General features: G+C 38.3%; 1 protein-coding gene across 2 annotated transcripts in view; it reads right to left on the reverse strand.

Annotated features, from left to right (window-relative positions):
• Nucleotides 1-22,458, reverse strand: part of SCIN (scinderin) — a 53,417-nt gene that overhangs the window by 9,998 nt on the left and 20,961 nt on the right. For both annotated transcript variants that reach the window (XM_087945946.1, XM_026677764.2), the window contains 7 exons: nucleotides 14,452-14,544; nucleotides 12,406-12,538; nucleotides 11,274-11,362; nucleotides 8,035-8,250; nucleotides 6,846-6,967; nucleotides 3,771-3,861; nucleotides 895-1,065 (listed from right to left, as the gene is read on the reverse strand). In XM_087945946.1, the coding sequence (XP_087802072.1) occupies nucleotides 895-1,065; nucleotides 3,771-3,861; nucleotides 6,846-6,967; nucleotides 8,035-8,250; nucleotides 11,274-11,362; nucleotides 12,406-12,538; nucleotides 14,452-14,544 (915 nt within the window). The remainder of the gene's footprint in view (nucleotides 1-894; nucleotides 1,066-3,770; nucleotides 3,862-6,845; nucleotides 6,968-8,034; nucleotides 8,251-11,273; nucleotides 11,363-12,405; nucleotides 12,539-14,451; nucleotides 14,545-22,458) is intronic.

Below are 22,458 nucleotides of genomic sequence, written 5' to 3' on the forward strand. Positions count from 1 at the left end.
ACTGCTAAGATTGGAAGCTGTTTTTTTTATAATCCTATTTCTTTCCTATTTTTTTCACACACATTTGTTTATATGTATCCAATACTCTTTCTTCCTTTCTGCTATGTATTCAAAATGGGCAATGATTTTATGTGTGTGTGTGTAGCATGTGTATATGTGTGTTATGTATGTGTATGGATATGTATGTATATTTCACTTTTAATGTGTGCCAGTGTACTTACAGTAACAAAATGACAATAAAAGTTATCTTATCCTATCTTCCTTCTTTCCTTCCCAACCCCATTCCTCCCCACACCCTATTTTGTGTTGGCTTCCCAGCCAAGTACTTACCAGGTCTGATCCTGTTTAGCTTTCTAAAATCAGCCTACTGAAATAAATACCAAACTAAACTGCCCAATAATTTACCTACTATTAATATCTTGCACCTAATTTCAATGTAAACAGCCAATCTGCAGTATTACTTTTGCTAGGCATCTGCTGCATGTTATTCTCTCTTCCTTGATAATCTAGTCCAGAGATCCTCAAACTTGGCAACTTTAAAACTTGTGGACTTCAACTCCCAGAATTCTCCAGCCAGCAAAGCTTTGGGAACCTCTGATCTGGTCTTAGCTGGGCAAAACAGTCTGGAGTCACTGGCAAGAGCAGTTCAGCGTGGAGAAAAGTTGTGCGTCTCTCCATATTCCTTTCTCCGTGAGCAGCCTCGCCCCTCCTCATTTGTGAAGCGCACTAAGTTTAAAGGTGCTGCGAGAGGCTGCTCGTGGAGAGAGAAATATGGGGAGATGTGCGACTTTTCTCCGTACCGCATCTGTATGAAAATACCTGGCCCTGTGTCTGGACTCCAAGTAATTCTATTCAGTTACACTGAGAACAGATTTCTGAATAGGAATTTATTACCTCAACAATCCTGGTGATGGCTCCAAGGTTTCTGCGAATTTGGAACAAGCGGGTTGCAGCAGGGGGCACTTGGCCAGTAGCCTTGGAGGTCCCATCCTTGTAAACAATGAGTGGCTTATCTTTGAACAAACTCAACAAATGTGGAGGTTCCTTGCCTTGGCTCACTCTAATCTGCAAGTATTTTAATATAAAATACAGGATATTTTTACAAGTCTTATTATCAGAAAATCTACTGCCCAGTTCTAGCCTCAACATCTTGGCAGGAATCATTTCTTGAATAATTCAATCTTTAAAAAGATTTTAAAATGTAAGCTTTAAAATAAAATTGTAGCAGGCATGTAGTACAGTTATAGAACTTTAAGTCTGTTCTTTCCCGCAATAGAAACAGTAAAATGGAGTGAGTATATCTGTGTGTGATTCAGGAAGATTTGCATGTAAATTCAGAAGAAAACAGGGGTATTTACCACACATAGGAAAACCCTACATCTATTTCAAGAAGCCTCTTTAATACTCCCTCAATGCTGTCTGTTCTTCAAATATTGCAAAAATAATCTAAATTACATCGTGCCAAATTGCCTTGCCAAAAATCTGAGACATTTTTGGACCATTAGCAATATATATGAAGAGCAATGTACATTTTTCAATCCATATTATTAAAAAGGTGGAAAACTAGTATGACCAAAATTTAGCATAATAACAAAGAACTTTGGAAAACTGATTTGTAGGTTATATACTAAAATATTTTTTTTTCTAAAACTATCTTTATCTGGCAGGGTGACTGAATAAAGAATCCTTTCCAACTCTATTACTCTGTTCTGTTATTCTTTCTATGGTCATGTATACCCATCCCATCAAGCTGAAAGAAAGTCCAGAATGGTTAGGATTTCCTGACAAGGGCAAGAGGTTTGACTAGAAGACTTCCAAGATCCCTTCCAACCTAATTATTCTGTATTCTCTACATCCTTAAAAATACTTGCATTGCTCTCTTTTTTTCCCCCTTCAGAATTGTCTTTATGCCGAAGAAATATACAATCTAGCATCTGATATAGGAGAAACAAAAAGGTAGGCAGGAAGCAGTCTCCAGGACTCTGCTCCTGGAATATATGGAATATATAGATGTTTGCCAAAATATTCTTCTTTCAGGCCATTTATGTACTATATTTTTATATATCTGTTTGAATCCTTTTAAGTAGGATTTAGTGTAGTTGGTTTTAGTGCAGTTTCAAAAGAACAATGTGAAGTTGGCTAATTGTACTTTAAAGTAAGTCAGTTGTGAGTGGAGGAAAAGCATGATAGGTAGAAACAACACATGAGAAAAATCTATCTTACAGGTTAGGGAAGGAGTGATTCTATGTGGATATCATATGTTTCACAGGGACTGAAGGGTATCTACATTGGGTGCCAGTTTCCTGTAAGTGTTGCAAACCTTCAAGCAACATACCCCCCTGTCCATACACAATAAGTATTATGGCTTACTAGGAACTTGATAAATATTATGAATCCCTAGTTTTTGACCAGGGCTCCAAAAGTGAGAGCTGTTTAAGCACATGGCATATCTCCCCCGAGAGCTTGTCCTAAGCTTGGTGGTAGGAAAGGACAGCCAAATAACTAACATGTGAATTTGAGAGAGAAGAGTGAGCACAAATGAGGTTGGATGTTTCCATACTTGCTACCAATGGCATTTCATCTTGCACAATAATACTAGTCTCTATTAAACAATCTTTTAAACACAGTCTTGAGATTTAAGATCTCTACAATTTTATTCACAAGTCTAGTGTGAAGTTTGCCTTCTCTATTGTTGGTCCTTATATGATTTAGTATTACTATGGATTCATCCTCCCAACTTACATTTTGCAAGACAAAAACATTCTTGTTCCATCATAGTTTTGGTCCAAACTACTATAGACACATTTATAATCACTTGGTAATTACTGTTATATTTTTATGGTTTCTTAATTGTTTTTATCTAGCTTTGTTTTAACTGGTTACATTATTGTATGTAATCCAGAGTCTCACCATGGAGACATTAAAAAATAGAAAAGGAGTGTAACTATGATCTTATGGAGATTCCTAGAAAAACAGCACAATACTATTTCGAATTTAGCATTTGGAGAGCTTTATATATTTTTTTTTAAAATAGGCAGCAGCACCATCTGGTGACTGAAAACCTAATTGCATCCTACATTACCCAGTTAGGATTTTGAAAGGTCTGTTTCTTTTTCAAAATATAATTAGGATACAAAACAACAGAGTTGGGGGTCTTCTAGTCCAATCCTCTGCTTGAGCAAGAGACTATACCATTTCATACAAGTGGCTGTCCAGTCTATTCTTAAAAGCCTCCACCAGATGGGACATCTACATTTTTCCACTGGTTAATTGTTCTCACTTTAGGAAATTTCTCTTTGGTTCTTTGATTTGGTTCTACATTGCTTCTCTCCTTGATTAGTTTCTATCTATTGCTTCTTGTCTTGCCTTCTGGTGATTTGGAAAATAGGTTGACTCCCTCATCTTTCTGGTAGGCCCTCAAATATTGGAATATTGTTATTGTGTCTCCCCTAGTTCTTCTTTTCACTAGACCAAACATACCCAATTCCTGCAAACATTCTTCATAAGTTTTAGCCTCTAGACCACTGTTTGTTTATTTAAGTGTCACAAAAAATAAGGGTATATTTTTATTCTCTATAAAGAACAAGCAGCATTAAAAATAGCTAATATATATATAGAGAGAGAGACCAAAACTGATTAGAAAAATATGAACATACTTGGTATGCAATTTAAAAGTAGTTTAAATTACACACCAAATACTGTGTTATTTCTCTCATGTTTTCTCAAGTTTGCACCATCAAGATTTTCATATTTCTCAATAGAGTTCTAACCTGGACAGCCTGTCCGTCAAGTGATCGATCAAGTTGGACAGTTAAGAATGCTGAATGAGTAAGCTCATCTTTAGTTGCATGAGTTCCTTGCCTGTGGATAGAAGAAGTACAACTGTCTCACTTCAAACCAATCACCCCCAAGATTATATAAAGCATAACTCTTTCTTTGAGTCAAGAAGCATAAAGTAGTGGGCTTAGAACACATTTGGAAAAAATGAAACCACAGAAACAAAACTTATATAAGTAATCTTATTCCAAAAGCTACTTGAAATCATCCAATTTAGAAGATTAGGATCAGGGCAGACACTAATATGTTTAAAGTAACAAGGGATTCTGTTCTATAGTAATAGAAGGGACACAAGTCATAAAAGTATGCAGCTTGCTGTATTATGATAATTTTTTTAGTTCTCATTGCATTACAAATGTATTATACTTCACAATTTGAGTTAGATGGGATCAAAAGTCAAAAGACCGAGGCATTATATCTTTCATCTTAAACAATGTTGGTCTTTATTGTAAATGGAGCTATTTTGACTGTAAAACTAAAGTTTTCTCTCACTGTGGTTTTCAGCTGCTTGCCTTTCTTGCATAAACCAACTGGAAATTAAGCCCATTTAAGAAATACCTTTCCAGATTTCAACCTTTCCTTCCACTTTGGCCACAGTAATAGCCAGATTATCTATCTAGGCCAGTGGTTCCCAAAGTGGGCGAGGGCAAGGGTGGTGGTGGCAGGGGGCGCTAAGAGGCAAGGGGGCGGCAAAGGAATGCTGAAGGTGGACCCCTCACAGGGCGCAATTCAGGGATGGGATTCTACCGGTTCATTACCATTCCTGGTAGTTCGGAGAACCGGTAAAACTGGCCCCTGGCTGGCCCCATTCCTCTCCGCCTGCTCCTCCTTTCCCTGTCCAGTCAGTCCTTATTGCGCATGTCTGACATTGCATGCATGCACAACAATCGCTGATGGCCACAGTGGCAGGTTAGAGAAAGCAAAGCCGAAGGTTGGTAATTTTCATGGCAAAAAGCCTCCAGATGCTGCATCTTTTTTTTGGTGTGGCTGGACTCCAGCCACACCGGAAAAAAAAAGACATTTGGAGGCTTTTGCAGTTAAAATTAGCGACCTCTGGCTTTGCTCTGCTTCTCCAACATGCCGCTGCAGCTGCATTCTAGGTGGCAACCATGCTGGCTCACCCTATTGACTGCTGCACCACTCCGCTTGGACTTGCTTGGGCAAGTCCCTCCGATGCAGCAGGCTCAATGGAATGGACCTGTGGGGCTGGAGCCTAGAATGCAACTGCAGTGGTGCATTGGAGAAGCAGAGCAAAGCCAGAGGTCAGTAACTTTCACTGCAAAAACCTCTAGCCACCGCATGTTTTTTTCGGTGCGGCTGGAGTCCAGAAAAGAAAAGACGCGGCATCTGTATGCTTTTTGCAGCGAAAATTACTGACCTCTGGCTTTGCTTGCTCTGCTTCTCCAATGCGCCACTGTGGCCGTCAGCGATTGTCGTGATGTCGCACATGCGCAAAAAGAACTGACTGGGCAGGGAATGAAGGAACGGGTGGAGAGATGCCTGCAGTCCAACTGCACCGAAAAAAGAATGTGGCGGCTGCAGGCATTTGTGACAAGGGCAATGTGGGCTGGTGGGGAGCCCAACAACAACAATGGCTCAGCCCTGGCTTGCCTTCCCTGCCAGCCAGCCACAGGAGAAAGGTAAAGTCATGGCCCTGGGGCAACGAACGAGGCAGTTGTGGGGGAGGAAACAGGAAGATTAAGGGCCGGGGCCTCTGAAAGGGGAAACAGGGTGATGCAGGATTAGCCCAGGCCTTTGACAGACTAAGCCATGCCTGCCTGGCCAGAAAATAGGTAGATAGGTTAGAGAAGGGATAGAGAGAGAGGGAAAAAGAGAAAAACAGAGAGAAGAGAGAGGGGAAAAGAGAGAGAGAGAGAGAGGAGGAACAGACAAGAAAGTAAAGAAGGGAGAGATAAAGGAAGAAAAGGGATAGACAAAGAAAGAGGGGGGATGGAAGGAAGGGACAGAAAAAAGAGAAACAAAGAAAGGAAGAAAGGAAGGAAAAAAGGGAGGGAAGGAGCAAGGGGAAAGTGAATGAGATAGCTAGTCCAACCACCTGCTCCAGCAGAGTTCGAAGGGTGTGTGTGTGTGTGTGTGTGTGTGTGCGCGCGCGCACGCGCGCACAGCTGTCAAAATCCAAAAACAGGTCAAGTAGCTCTGGGGAGGTCAGTCATAAGTTAGAACACTTGCTAAGCAACTGGCCATTAAGCGAGGACCACTTATATTTGGTTTGCCAGTCACATGGCCATGCCCACCCAGTCACATGACCACCAAACCATGCCCACAAATTAGGCCATGCCCACAGAATCAGTTGTTAAGAAATTTGAATCCCACCTCTGGGTGTGGGGCACTGAGGATGAGTTCGTAGCACCAAGGGGGTGGTGGAATGAAAAAGTTTGGGAACCACTGATCTAGGCCAGGAGTAATACAGCCACAATTGTTACATTTCCCTGTTCTTTCTCCCTTTCACCATATCAGAAAAGCAAAGGTCAATTGCTTTCCCTGGGCATGATTTTTCAGGACGGTGGGGATAAAAACAGTTTTGCATTCTTCCTGTCAGAAAATAGAAACTGGAATGAACTCTTGTCAATTTCTCTCAGTTAAAACAAAACCTACAGGATTAGCCAGCAGTCCTCCAAAACAAAAGTTTTGGAGTAGGCACCTCAGCAGCCCAATACAAAATGGCTGCTGAAGACAAGAGTAGAGTCTGGGTAATGTGTGAACCAATCAGATTGAAGATATTTATTTTGAAAATGGAATGAAGTGTCAGCAACCACTTTTGATGCAGCTCAGAAAACTCAGGTGAAGGTCCTTTCTGAGCAGACTGAGAACTGGCAGAGGGTAATGCCATCCCTTCTAGCCATCCCAAAATAATAGGAGATCCAATCTTGTCCTAAGGCAAGCTGAAGCACAGAATTATGCTTAGTATAACTCTCTATGCCTACAAAGTTTTCAGACAGACTATTCAAATCATATTAACACAATAATAGCACTTTAACTAAACATACCATGTGTAGATAATCTTGCCCTTAGGGTAGGTGTACAATATGATGTAGCAGTCACCACCATAAAACTGCCCATAGCTACCAGGTTCTATAGGGATTCTGCCATTACTTTCAACACGCCAAATCTAAGAAAAATAAGGTATAAATGGAAAACTACTGTACATAGTTTTTTTAGAACCTATTTTAGATTCTCAAACAGAATTTTCGATACACTATCATTCCAGAGGAACAATCTGTCTGAAATCTTTCACAGCAGAAATAAATCATGTGGCACATTAAAGTATAAGCTTACATTTTTTCCTATTTAGATACATTAAAGGTATACTTATAATTTAATATTTACATGTCAAAATAACAACTTGTTCACATGTACTTAATTCAGATTTGGTACCTCAGACATCTGTGAAGGGGAAAAAAGCATTAGTATCCTACAACCCTTAAATGGTCTTTTTATTAGTGGCTTGACCAGAAATCTTTAGTCTATAGGAACACTCGTGAGGAAATCATCCATGGTATGTTTTGTTAAGAAATCATGCAGTATAATAATTCTCATCTTCCTGTGTAATGTGAGTTAGAAGGGGAGAAATTACATTTTTTTTAATCTGCATGGGATTGTGCAACTGAGGAAATCCTATTCTACTTCATTGGATTCAAGTTCTAGATATCTTGGGAATTTAATGGAAACAAACAACAAAACTTTAAGGTTTTGTTTTAATCCACAGAATATAAGCATGCCCCACTTTCCTTTCATTAATTACAGTCATAGGAAATGATCATCACTGGGAATAATGCATGCAAGGATGATGGAGGGGAGGTGTTTTTGTCTCTCTTCTTTACTTGTAATTCAAATAAAAATAACCCCTCCCCTCTTGTTTTTCTCTAAAAGGGAAGGATTTCCCCTTAATACCAAGAAAGCTTCTCTGAAACCTGGGGAGGGACACAGAAGTGAGAGAACAATCAATCGCTCTTCCCATGACCTGAGGACCAGATGTAAAGTTTGCCACAGCTACACTTGTTAATAGTTAAAGCATTGTGCTAAGATGTGTCCTGTTTTATATTTATGAGCCAAAATACCTCGATTAAAATGTGAACTGTGAGAGTGTTTGGCATAAAAATATTACAAAAATACCACCATAAAACAAAAATAAGTATTGAAAGTTGACAGCAATATAAGGTCAATATGCATAAATACCTCCACTTTCCCAGAGCCATCATCTATCATGTTGTGCTGGGCTGCCATTTGGGGAGATTCATGTAACTTGCTAGCATCAAATTCAATTGGTTCAATTTTTGCCACTCTCTCCATGACATGCACTTTTCCAAAGCCATTGCTTTGATCTTTGTCTTTCCAGTCTTTAAAGAACTGCTTGAAGATGGGTGTTTCACCTCCTTCTGGAAGAATCTGAATCTGTATGTCAAATCACAGATATATATATGAAATACATATAATTACCAGTATTATTTTTCTCTCATATTGTAGGAAAATAGTATCAAACAGTACTTGATCCAGTCTCTAAATAAGCCTCAGATCATAGGGCATATTTAAAGATTGGATCATATTCCATAATATTCTGGAATACAAGCAAGACTTTTTTATAATTATTATAATTATTATTATTATTTCAAATGTACTCATCATGTGTCCCAGCCAATATTGTTAGCTTTGTTCTTAATGATTTCAATCCTATCAAGAGGCCTATGAACTGACCAAAATGCAGCTGATACCACTATAGATTTCTTTCAAATATTTGCAATCTCTATTTCCAAACTAGTATTTTGTAATAATTTCTCTTTTCTTCTTTTCAGCCTTAGTGTCTTGAAATAGCTTCACTGATAAATTATAATTATTTTATATTGGAATAGCTTCACTGATAAATTATAGTTATTTTCAATGACAATGTTACTGGTTTGATATATTTCAGGTAGTCAATCTGAAGGTAACAACACACATTTTTGTTCTGTCATTTTCAATTACATTATAGTGAATTCACATCATAAGTAATTTTCATTGATAGTGAAGTCATAGTTTTTACATAAATGCTGATGTAATATTTTGCAAAGTCAGTCATGCCTTTTTTTTTTTGGTAATCAATATGTATGATTTCACTATATCCAGTTTTATTTGTTTCATTCTTATCTCATCATCTACTATCTAAACTAGTATTTCCTATTTGAGCCCAATGACATTTATGCGTAGGAGCTGTTCCTGGGTAACAAAAATATTCCTTCTTTTTTATTTTTTTAATGTGCCATTCCTAATCCATTACCATGTTCTGATATTGTCCAATTTTCCATTACTATTTTTCAAAAAAATGTCCATAGGGTGCTTTAATTTTCAATTTTTCTAATCTCATTTTTAATTATTGCTTTTTAATAGTCACGTCTAAATTCCATTTCTGCAAATAGTTCTTTCTGAACCATTCCCCCCACCCAATTCGTGGAAAAATGATCTTCCATGAAACCAGCCCCTGGTGCCAAAAAGGTTGGGCATCACTGTCTAAAAGTAATCATCAAATAATTTTTTTTCTTCATAACCTGCATGCAATTTATCAATTCCAGGCGCACTTCATTTTTTTATATTTTTTACTACTTCTGAACTATTTTTCTCTTTAAAAGTCTCTAATTTTTCTCTAATTCATTTTCAGTAATTAACTCTCAGCAATGTCATTTTGTTATTTTTAATGGAATGATCCCATAGTTTTCCCCAAAAAGTAAGATTACTTTGTTCTTAAATATTTATATTCATATCAACAATGTTTATATTTATTTTAATTTTGCTTAGGTTTACAAACATTATTTTACTCGGATGGTACTTGGAAGCAATATTCCTTATCTTGATTAGCTCTAAATTTTAAATTTTGTTTGAATTGGCTTTTATGACCATTATATTACTTCGTGTAGGGTTTTTTCTGATAATAACATAATTTTCTGTTTTAGTTCTTGATTATGAGCTGTGGTTTTGGTTCTGATGATGCTCTGTTTTTTTTAAGATCTTTAAAAACCAAAATCACCTTTCACTTGCCAAAAGCCATTGCAATTTTTAGAATCAGTTTCAACTGTTTGTTTTTATGTTTTCATAATTTTAGATCTTGCAAATTATTCAGATTTTCATTTACTTCTTTCACTTTCAATTCTAAGAGAATTTTCACTTAGGTTTTTTAAAAAAAATGTTTTAATTTCTTTCACATCTCAATCTTTGGTAACAATGCAAGCAGCATAATACATTACCCCAGTTGAGTTGTTTCAGAAATATTAATGCTGAAATGGTTTTCAGGTTTATGTTCTGAAATATCTCAAATAAGAGTCTCCTCTATGTTTACTTTAAGACAAATAGTCTAATTCTTGCTATCAATTCTTGCAAGTTTTTAACGGCTTTTCCAGCCAATCCATTTTGACTTTCAGTTACTTTTGGTTGCTGGAGCCTGAAAATTGCTGCATTTCCTTGCTTAACTAGTTCATTTTCTTGCAAATCTTGACTCTCCTTTTCTATTTCTGGCTGACAGATCAAGAAAGCTTTATCATGCATTTGCAACTATTCAGATTTTTTTTAAACCCTGTTCTCTCTCAGTCTATTGTTATTCTTTTTCAGGTAGGTGATCATTACTTCTTTCTTTTTGCTTGAAATCTCTGTTGCATTTAAATATATGAAATAATCAGCATGAATGTTTATGCTCACGCAAAACAAATGGATCTTTTTGAGGCATTCCTCTAGGTGCTTCTAACAAATGTTAAAACTAGCTGCTTGAGAAATTCTTTTTGGTCAGAAATGTGAATATCGTATTGTCTGACTTTTCTATTTTACAAGGCTTTGCTGCTTTTTAGATCACATATATGTAGTAGATTTTGTTATAGTTTTTGATCTGATTTTATGGTGCTTTTTGTTTGCTGTAGGATTTTATGTTGGTGTTTTTAATTTTGACAATCTTAATTTTTATAATAAATCTAAAAATTCAAGCCTGGACATAAAATATTGAATATTGGAAACATTTTAATATACAGATAATATATTTTCTATCTCAATTGTACCCATAATACCGTATTTTTCAGAGTATAAGATGCACTCCCCCCCCCCCCAAAGTGGGTGGAAATGTTTCTGCATCTTATAGAGTGAATATGGGCCTGATTTTGGCCTACTGAACCCACCGCGTGTCCCATTTTTGCCCTCCCCAGCATCCAATAGCACTCTGCAGGCCAAAAACGGGCCTGTGCAGAGTCCTTCTGAATGCCAGGGAGGGCAAAAACGGGACCCACGGAGGCAAAAAACTGTTTCTTTTCTTGCTTTTCTCTTCTAAAGCAAAGTGCAACTTATAGTCCAGTGCGTCTTATACTCCGAAAAATACAGTAATTAGATTATGGTAGCCTTACAACTGCAGTTACTATAACGTTAGAAATCTTCCTGTGTAACAGCAGGTGTTCCTTAAATAAGCATACCTGTGTGTTGAGAGGATAATTCATTTGCTGAACAAATTCCTCAGCTGATTTCATGGCAGCTCTCCTCTCATCTGGATTAGCATTTTTACCTTATTAATATAAAATGATAGTTCACATTACAACAATGAAGTGGTTAGATGAAAGGAAAAGTTCAGAAACTTCTTCGGAACACTGACATTTATTTTAATTTATTGCTGAGTCTAAGCTCAATTTGATTTTTTTAGGGGGGGCAGCATAACTTCAAATGGCATAATAGAAAAGATTCTAGCAAAATGGTAGCAACTGATATTATTTACTGATTTAGGCAAGCTTCTGATAACTGCTAGTTATGAATTGTTATCAAAAACTTAATTTAATCTGCTCAGGTTTACAGTTTCCTTTACTGACTACAGAAAAGAGATATCATAGTAGATTTTTATAGCAGCTTTTTCATACTTGGCCATCTTAAGATGAGTAGATTTTTAACTCCCAAAATCCGACCACCAACATGTTTAACAGTATTTCCAGCATGATGCATGTTTTACAGTATCAAGACATTCCAAGAGATAAAGAACAACAAACAAACAAACAAACACACAAACACAAACCCCTAAGAGAATCTATTCCTGCATAAAGATTTTATGACTTCACAACACTTTCATTTACATGTCCTGAACAGTTTTACTTTTATCAAAGAACCAATTATAGAGAATGATCTACCAGGAAAGCAAACAAAGACCTTTCATCTCTTCAGATACAAAAACTTCAGACTTTGTATCAATGTATGTCCACATGCTAAAACAAAGGTTTCCTTGGAGGATTATGATAATGGAACCCCCAAAAGCTCAATTGCTCAACAAATTCTTTCTGGCAGGTAAAAATCTTAGGAAATTTCTCCCTTTCTTTTTGGTTATTTTTTTTTAAAAAAATATTTTTACTCTGTAGTTACAGTAATAAAGCAGGAAGCTAGAGTGATTTATTGAATCCAGATATTCAATGGCCTTCCTACCTCGTTTTGTTTTAAATGAGACAAACTTTCCTAAGAGTCTGAATAGAAAAATTGTCTCATGTCAATTTTCTCTTTTGGGGCCAGTGACTTTCATTTCAAGCTTCTATTGGCATTTAAAAAGAAAGCACAGAGACTTCCATTTACCTTTCCATACAAATATCTGTCTAGCTGCACCATAATCCAATATAAAACATTCTTCAGACAAAAGCATTGGTCTTGAGAAGGGATTTTCATCTGCAACAAGTGTAATCTTCATAGACCCACTGGCATCGGACACCTGAATATGCAGGACATTCACATGAAGATCAACTCACAGTTCAAGTAATTTCACATGGTTACAACTTCTAAAGTTCATGTCTAAGGATGTACAGGGGATGCCATTGCATTCAACTTTGAACTTTCAAATTTGTGCTCCTGATGCAACGAAAGACAACAAAAAGCTAGAATCTGGTTTATATTGTTTTATTAGTTTCAGTGGCTTTGCTTCAGGGTATTGTAATATGAGATTAAAACTATAAAAAATTAAGTAAATTTTAATTATTTAAATTAAGTAATGTTAAGTAATGTTAAATTGAAACTTTAAAAATGAATTATTACAGAGAAAGCTCTGCAAAGGAAAGAGGCTGAAGGTTTACTAATAACATTCTTTATCGAATTATCTCCTAATAACCCAATTTCTTTTCCCGTAGCAGAAAGGAAGGAGAACAATTGCTGTATTCATCTCATTTGTTACAGCAATTTGGCGCTATAAAAATGAAAATGCAAGAAGCCAAAAATTAAAGCCTACATACACTTTAATTTCCTAGTCATGCTAAAAACAGGAAACATTAAAATCAGCAGGGACTACAAGCTCCTTTATCTGAATACAGTCTATTTAGAAGTAAATATATCACACGTTTTGGAAAGGGGAACCAGGATCAAGTATAGCACTATATTAAATACATGTAAATCCCTTTTCAGTTACTTAAAGTGGTACTTTTGCAGTACCAAACATCTTTTAATAAATATGTGCCAGCTTTCCTTTACTCCAGACATAAAAAAGAGGGTGAATCAATGTTTCATTCCATTTCCAAAAGAACCAGTTTCTGCTCTCATGCTTCATTTCCCATTGTTTCCAGAAGAGAGAGCTGAACTATTTTACTTTATAATTTGGTTAATTTCTCCTTATAATGCATTAGAATTCAAAAATCAAAATGACAATTTTATAGCATTAAAATCAAGTCACTGAAGTTCTTTAGAGAGAATATCACTTTGAAATTGTATGAACAATGTAAATCAGTAGTAAATTCTATTGTTTAAATCACAGACCAAAAAAACAAGATTAGTACCTTCTAGCTTTGATGGAAGAAAGAACAGGAGTGGCTGTTTGCGAAGTGGGTTCCTATTATTATCACAGAGTATCACTAGGTAATCAAGAATAGCTGACATCTTTTTCTTGATCACCTTTTCATAAGAGAAGCAGTGGACTGTCAATTCTCCTCTCTCACACAATAACTATTTATAATTCTTCTGCATACATTTGTAATTACTTAGGCATATAATTGCAGGCAAATATTAGCACATGATGTTTTTCCTGGAATGGAGAACTATAAAATGTTAGAAGTCCTTTTCTGCTATTCAGTTGATAGTGAAAGTTTTCAAGCAAGGTAGAGAATCAACATACATAATAATAGTCACTTTCCTCTTCATTTCCAAGGTTTCAGTTGGATGGTCTCAAGAGGAGCCAAACTTGCATTTACTTGAATATGCCCCCTCCATAATTTTTTTGCTTTAATGGGGCATCAGATAATACAGAAAACAGATATAGTATCCTTAAGGGAAATTTTTTAAAAACAAAAGCCATGGATGAATACAGCAGGGTGTCTTACAAACAATATCACAATCCAAATATCAGCATTAGTTATTTGAATCTTGATACCGATGCAAATATGTAAATTACAATATCTGTGTGATGATATTCTGTACTTGCCACATACAGTATGCATACCCGTTGCCTGTGGATATACATTGCATATTTTTAATTTGATAAATCTGTCATAGATTTAAATGGTTGAAAGCATTTAAATAACTAATTTAGACTGCCAAAAAGGGTACGAAAGAAGCATATCACAGTAGCCATATCAAACCATTAAAAGAACATGCTTTCATTGCTCCATATAAAAAGATACGCATAAAAAAGAGGATTCTTACCATGTAGAGTTTAGCATTTCGCCTGTTGGTAATATCAGCTGCCTCATCATCATTGTCATTGCCTTCCTGAAGATTTTGCTTGGGTCCTAAAACCTGAACATAAAGAAGTTGGGGCTGAAAGAGAGATAGGATGGCAAAGTAATATAAATAACCTGACTATCCTTTTTATTTATGGATAAACATTCTTGATCATTTTTGGTGATTTTGGTTATTTCAAAGTGGCACCAACATAAGCCCACCTAATTTTGCAACTTCAATCAGATGTCTTCATGCCTTTGGAAAGATGGATGACAAGAGGTTGATCTAAAACAGACACATGCTAGGAAGGTAGTGGGTATTAAGCTTGTTCATTCATAGTATTTATCCAATGGAAAACTTTCATTCTCTCTCAGCAACGGGATCCTTCCTGACCCAAATCTACTCTCTGCTTATAATGGTAGCAGAACTATAAACGGTTGCTTTATAATCATAGCAAAAGTTATTAAAAATGTGACCACTTCATTGGTTCCTCCACTCTTGAACAGTATATGGCATTTCTTGGTGTTCTGGTAGCTTCTTGTTTTGTTTTTAGTTTACGTCTACAGCTAGTTTTTTACATTTTATGTTATGTGGTTTCTCCAGATTTTCTGGTTGTTTTTTGCTTTTGTCTCAATAATGACTATAAACTAGGACTTGAAGCATTTAGTACTGTCACTCTACCTTTCAGATTTCATTCCAGAAAGGTGTTTTGCCACATATTGATACATAAACAGGTCTATTTGCATCCTACTAAAGCAGCTGCGTGTTTTTGCAAAACTGAGCAATACAATCCTCAGCTACCACATGCAAACACTGGGAAAACACAAGGGCCCAAACAATAGCAAAAAGGCAACCACTTAGCAGTGACTCCAAAGCAAAGTGACTCACAGCCCATTGGTTAATAAGTCAGTTGCCCACAAGATAGGATTAATGCCAAGAGATAAATAGTTCTTCCTGTTTGTTGCACATGTCAATTTCATATGTGTTTATTCAAAACTCCATTCTGTTCCAATTTTCATGAAAGTTCACACAGAAATATGTATTTCATAATGTTCTTTTGAACTTATTCTTTCATAAAATGTACTTTTCTAAATATATACAACTTTCAAACTTAGACAGCCTAAAATATGTACTTGTTTTCCATCATAAAATTCAAACAAGTGGAAAAACCAATCTATCCACTAGTTGGTCTGGTCACATTGTCCACATTGAAAATACAGGATCAAAAAACAGAAACTAAATACTTACAGTAAAGAAAAATTATGGAAATTACGGTATGTTTACATCAATGAACAGGAGGCACTTCTCGGAAGATTTAGCAAAAAATGCTACTGAGAGATTACATAAGTCATTTTATATAAGCCATTCTATCCCACCTTGCCTTCCCAAAATTAGGAATATTTTGGACTGATTACAAGAAAGATAAAATCTTTCAAGTTAAGCTTGACTTCTGGTGACTCCATGATCATGTCCACTGGTTTTCTTGGAAGAAATAGGTTTCCAGTGCCCTCTTCATATTATGAGCAGGGTTTTTTTTAACTTTTCAAACTAGCTCAGAAGCCCTAATATTTCCTAGAGGTCTCCCATACAAGTATTAAGCCCAACCCTGCTTAGTTTCCAAATCCATTTTATACACCTATTAATGAATCACCGAATGCATTGTTACCTAGGTACATAGTCAATATGAAGATGGGTCAGCATTAACATGAGTCTATTTATAAATATTTATCTAAGGGCAAATCCTGTGCAAATCTCAAAAACAGATGCACACTTTAACAATTGCCAAGTTTATAAAATTTGATATTCCGGATATAAAAAAGTTATTCTGAGGCATCCTATCCTGTATGTGACTTGTTTTCAAGTCTACTTCATTTTGATGGAAAGAAATATAATTGCAAGATATAACTATATCTGTAAAATTAAAATGAGAAAAGCAAATTCTTAAAATTGAGTTATATAGGCATCAAATGTGGGACCTGCTGGAAATTCACTGCCTAATATAAATACATCATTGAATTCTCTTCATATGTAGTAAAGAAAAATTAACCTCATTTGGATTAATGTCTAACCAGAATATATTTAAATAAGATATCTGCAATGCAATATTACCCAGAGCAGAGTATATATTTATGAAGCAAAGTCCCATGTTGACAATGCAAATATTTGATAAGGGAGAAACAGCAAAGCAATATGATATAAAGATAATAAAAGCACCTTAAACATATTTAAAACAAGAAGCTACCTCTATATATTTCTGTCCTATCAAGATATTATGCAATAAGATAAATAAAATAGTATTTGCCAGCTGACAAATATAGTGGCATTACTTTATTCATGGTTTATGGCCCTTTCTTACTTTGCTGAGGAGATTAAGAGCAGACCCAACAGAATAATTATTCTCAGGGTAGTTGGGGAAATGGTCAACTGCCAAATTAAACAGTCCCTCCAATAACCTCCCATATATCATTTTCCCATCAGTTACAGTATACTGATGACCAGCATGTTTTTAGTCTTATTTTAAATTATTGTTGATATTTCTGAAATCCCTAAATGATTTGGGTTGCTTGGAGGATCATCTTTGCTTCTACATATCAATCTTTATGTTCATGATCAGGGATCCTGTTCATATGTTCATCACCATTTCCTTATCTCTAACATGTTTTCAGTTGAATAGGTTATAATCAATGCAATAATATTTTGATTAAATCTGAGGTCCCTTTTTACATGCATGAAAATTCATAGTGGGCCTAGTCTCAAAGGTGCTTCTTCCTCCCCACAAAGGCAACTGGACTTTGTAGCACCTTTGGGACAACCTGGATGACTGAGAATCTCCATAGGCCCAAATAGGCCTAGGCAATGTTGGTTTCAGACTAGCACATGACACTTCCTTGTAGGACATCAGGAGCACAAGAAGTGAGCAGGGGAATAGCTGAAGAAGAGAGTACCAGAATGGCCTCAGTAGTAGTGGAACATGAAATGCTATGTACTAAGAAGAATCACTGCTCATTCAGCTGTTTCTCCTCAGGCAATCTACAACACTGGGCAGAAAGTGAGGTGTGGCTGGGGAAAAATAAAAGCAGCAGCCAACGGCCTGGAGAGGAAGTCCTTGATGGCATTGGCAGCAGCACTGAGTAAAAAGGGCAAAAGGAGGAGGGGTTTACTCAGCCGCTACTTGCCAGTTTTCTCTGGTAACATCATTAAGTAGGAGAAAAAGCAGGCAAACAGCCTCAGACACATCTACCAAGTCAAGATTATATTGCTGGAATACTGTGGAGTATATCTTGGCTCATAAAGTTCACTTGATCCAAGGTCTATTTTAGTATACTTTCAAACTGGCTTCTAAAAAAAAATGGGGGGGGGGGGTTGTGCTCCGGTAATTGTGCTCATGGGAAGGAAGTTTGAGATTTCTAAGCAGTTTTAAACTTTGTTCTAATGCATCTGGTTTTTATTTTAAAGTTTAAAGAACTTAAAAAGACCCTATATTTTAAAACTGCTTAAAGGCTGACGATTCAAGGATTTTTAAATATTTTTTCCACCTGCCCTTTTTAACAAGTAGCAGTTTCCAAAACATGTCATAATGGCTTCTTTATGTAAAGAGGGATTGTAATTATTGTCCCAAGTAGGCTAAGGCTGCTCTAACCATAGCTTAACCTGTTGTTCCGGTAAGAATCATGAATTTAGATATTCATGGACCAAGTCTTTCAGAACTAAATGAATGTCATGATCCACCTAAATTTATCAAGAACTGAGTTCCTAGGTAGTTCAGATACTTACTAACAAATATCAACTCTGTCTTGAGGTAATTTAATGTAATTTATAACTGTTCAAATGCCTTTGAACTTATAAGTAGTTAAGGTGCAAAGGATACAATCATACAGAACAGATGAGTGGGTTGGGTATACTATAATTTAGGTGTACAGAATTGACAAAATGTAATTTCTTAAGAAAGTTGTTCAATCACTTTATTCAAGAATGTCTCAGCTTCTTAAAGAAAGAAATGATGTATTCATTGTAGAGTTTCCCTTGAAATGCCTGATAAATGTCATTTGCATAATTTTCATATATGAAATCACTGAGGAAGTCCTCTGATAAATCCTTCAAATTAATACCCTATTTAGCTCACTGGGTAATTCTGCCTTTTCATACTACAAGCATGCAATTTTATATATACCAATCAGCTTACAAAAATATTTTGTAATTGCTGATAGTGTCTTTTAAGCATTCAGTGCTTTAAATAATTGGAAATTTATATGTACATCAGTTAACTTAGCATCTTTTTGGCAACTATTCAGACTTGTCTACTGGAACACTTTATATTGAGTCCAACACACATTTAATACCACAATGCCATTGGATAACTCTCAGGGATGGAATGGGACAATTAACCAGAGGCATATGGCTGCACCCACTTCCCCACAGGCCCTTCCTTGCAGCTGACTAATTGCAGGCATTTATTCTTGGCTGGACCTTTTCCAATGTCCCCCCCTCCCCTTGTCCCAGGTGATTCAGAGAAGGATACTTGTCTCCAGCCAAGAAGCTGCAGGGGATGCATAGCTATGCATCCAGGCACTGGGCTCAACCTTGCAGCTTCTGCCACCATTCCTGCCACCTGTTGTGTCCTGCCTGGCCCTGCTCTGTACCCAGCTTCTCTGGACACTGTGGCATTTGGAAGAAGAGCTAGGTGTACACTGGGGCCAGGCAGGATGCAATGGGCAGTAGCCTATGACACCTTCTGAAAAGCTGGGAAAGGGAAGCTCCTGCCCCCAACCAACCTTTCCCACGTGGGCAACTCGAGCTCCACCAAGCTGGTGCAGGCAATCTTGACAAGACAGGGTGATTGGCTCCTGCAGTAAGCTTCAAGCTTTGAAACCCTATTAGAGAACCCTCCCCATTTGCTCCCCTGTTCCATTCTATCCATCTAAATCTCAGGCACTTGATTTAGTGCTGCAGGTGACCCAGAGGGGCATGCACAAGCTACACTTACAAATGCCCTTGGGGATCAATCATCTCCTGACCCTGGAAAACGTCTGTCCCAAGCATTGGTGGAGGGTCCCCAAGTCCCATCAGTTCAACAAACTGGGCTCTAGTTCGATAAGCAAGGCCAGGTTCTCAAAACTTGAAGCTAGCTGGCTGGAAGCCAACCACCTCGCCCTGTCAAGATTGCCTGTGCCAGGTTGATGGATGTCAAGGCAGTCCACATGATGGGAGGACCTTCTCCTTCCCAGCCTTTCAGGAAGCAGCAGCAGCTGTCACCTGTTGTTCCTGCCTCATCCCACTCTGAATCCTCCTCTTCCTCACAACACCAGAGCATCCAAGGGAAGCTGGATGCAGAGCAGGATCAGGTAGGCTACAACAGGTGGTGGAAGCAGAAGTTGGGGAGTGGAGCCCAGCACCCAGATGTGTGTCTATTTGTCCCATATACATTATTGGCTGGGGACAGGTGTCCTTCTGTTTATCACCTGGGATGAAGGGGTGGAAGACTAATGGCAGGTGACTAATGGGGGAAGAAAAATACAAATGGAGATCCAGCTGAGGATAAACACCCACAATGGGTCAGTTGCATTGGGGGGGCAGTGAAGTGGGTACAGCCATGGGCCCATGGTTAATTGTGCTAGACCAGTGGTTCCCGAACTTTTTCAGTCCACCGCCCCCTTTGTGCTAGAAACTCATTCTCGATGCCCCCCACCCAGGGGTGGGATTTAAATTTCTGTGGGCATGGCCTAATTTGAGGGCGTTGCTTGCTGGTCACGTGACTGGGTGGGCATGGCTTGCTGGTCATGTGACTGGATGGCGTGGCTTGCTGGTCACATGACCGGATAAGTGTGCTTTGGTAGTCGTGTGACTGGGAGGGCGTGGCCAGGTGACTGGCAAACCAAATACAAGTGGTCCTCACTTAATGGCCGGTTGTTTAGCAAGTGTTCTAATTTATGACTGGCCTCCCCAGAGCTATTTGATCTGTTTTTGGAATTTTGACAGCCATGCACACACACTCACTCCCTTCTAACCCTGCTGGAGAAGGTCATTGGACTAGAATCGGCAAAGCATCTCTGATTAGATTCTAGTAGTGAATAAAATCTAATCAGATATACTTTGCTGATTCTTGTTGATTTTTTTTATTTTTATTTCTTTATTTTATGTTGCTGAATTGCACTGACATTTGTGTCCCTTCTTGTGCACAACCCAGAAGCTTTTGTGATTCTTTGCAGCAAAAATTACCGACCTCTGGCTTTGCTCAACTTTTCAAATGTGCCACCACTGCCGCGTTTTAGGTGTCAGCCCCGCAGGTCCCCCCCCATTGAGCCCGCTGCACCGGAGGGACTTGCCCAAGCAAGTCAGAGTGAAGCAGTGCACCAAGTCAATGGGGTGAGCCTGAGAGGGAAAAAGAGAGAGAGAAAAGAAAGAGAGAGAGAAAGAGAGAAGGAAGAAAAGAACAAGAAAAGAGAAAGAAAGAAAAGGGGACAGATGAAGAAAGAGTGGGGGATGGAAGGAAGGGACAGAAAGAAAAAGAAATAAAGGAGGGAGGGAGGGAGGGAGGAGAAAGATAATGAGGTATCTATTCTAGTCCAATCACCTGCTCCAGCAGGATTAGAAGAGAGTGTGTGCTCTCCTTGTAATTTACCAGTACATTTTGGTTTTGCCTTCTTCAGAATTGGCACTTTAAAACATTGGGGAAAAGTAATTCTTTAGGGTGGAGATCTGATCCAATGGATCCTGTTTAAAGTCTCAACAAAATGTGAGAGCTTCCTGATAGTCTTGACCATGTTTCATCCACAAAACGTTTAATAGAAGCCAAAGATGTTTCAATGTGCTGGCAAAGATGTTTCAATGTGGAAAAGGACCTCAGACTAAACTAGACCTCATTTCAATCTGATGCATCTGCTCTCTCTCTCTCTCTCTCTCTCTCTCTCTCTCTCTCTCTCTCTCTCTCTCTCTGTGTGTGTGTGTCTCTCTCTCTCTCCCCCCACTCCCAGACTGGCTTTGCCAATGTGCCTGCAGGGCCGGTGCTTCGAACATGGATGGATGGATGGATGGATAGATAGAGAGACAGAGAGAGAGAGACAGGTAGGTAGGTAGGTAGATAAGTAGGTAGACAGATATATTGGTAGATAGATAGGCAGGTAGGCAGGCAGGCTAGCAGGCAGGAAGAAAGACAGACAAACCTTTTGGATGGATGGATAGGTAGGTAGGTAGGTAGATATAGATAGATAGATAGATAGATAGATAGATAGATAGATAGATAGATAGATAGATAGAGTAGGTAGGTAGACAGAAAAACAGGCAGGTAGGCAGGAAGGCAGGCAGACAGACAGCCCTTTTGGATGGATGGATGGCAGACAGACAGACAGAACGTGACAGCGGTGGCACTTTGGGAAAGTAAAGCAAAGCTGCCTGCCCTGGGCTTCCTCAACCCTGCCCTGCTCCAGGAAGGAGGGAACAGCACCGCACTCTACGACATGAGTGCCCCGGTGGGGGGGCAGCTTGGGAGGCTGATCCCTGGCAGGAGGGGCACCCTGTGAACTTGCTATCAGGCACGGCAACTACAAAGAGGGGCGGGCTTAGCTGAGCAGGATCCTGGATATTGGGCATGTGGTCAAAGCCCCCCTTCCTCTGCCTCCTCCTAGGTCAGGGGTCTGCAACCTTAAACACTCAAAGAGTCATTTGGACCTGTTTCCCACAGAAAACAAAACACCGGGAGCCCCGAGACATGGGTGGGCATGGCAACTCAATGTCACTCCCACTGAGTCACATGAAACACCCCCCCCCGCAGGTTTTATGGTTTTATGTGTTTCCTATAGGGAACAGGTTGCTCGCTCTCTCTCTCTCTCCTCCATCCCTCTCCCATCTCTATCTTTCTCCCTTTATCTCCCTCTCCCTCCTTTCCTCCTTCTAATCTCTCTTTCTTTCTTTCCCTCTCCTTCTCCCTCTCTCCTCTAACTTTCTCTCTTTCTCTCTCTCTCTATGCCTCTTCCTCCCTCCTCCCCACCCCCC

This window comes from Notechis scutatus, chromosome Z, assembly GCF_049901735.1.
Source record: "Notechis scutatus isolate UNSWTSFEM ecotype Mainland chromosome Z, rNotScu1.2, whole genome shotgun sequence".
NCBI classification, from domain to species: Eukaryota; Metazoa; Chordata; class Lepidosauria; order Squamata; family Elapidae; genus Notechis; species Notechis scutatus.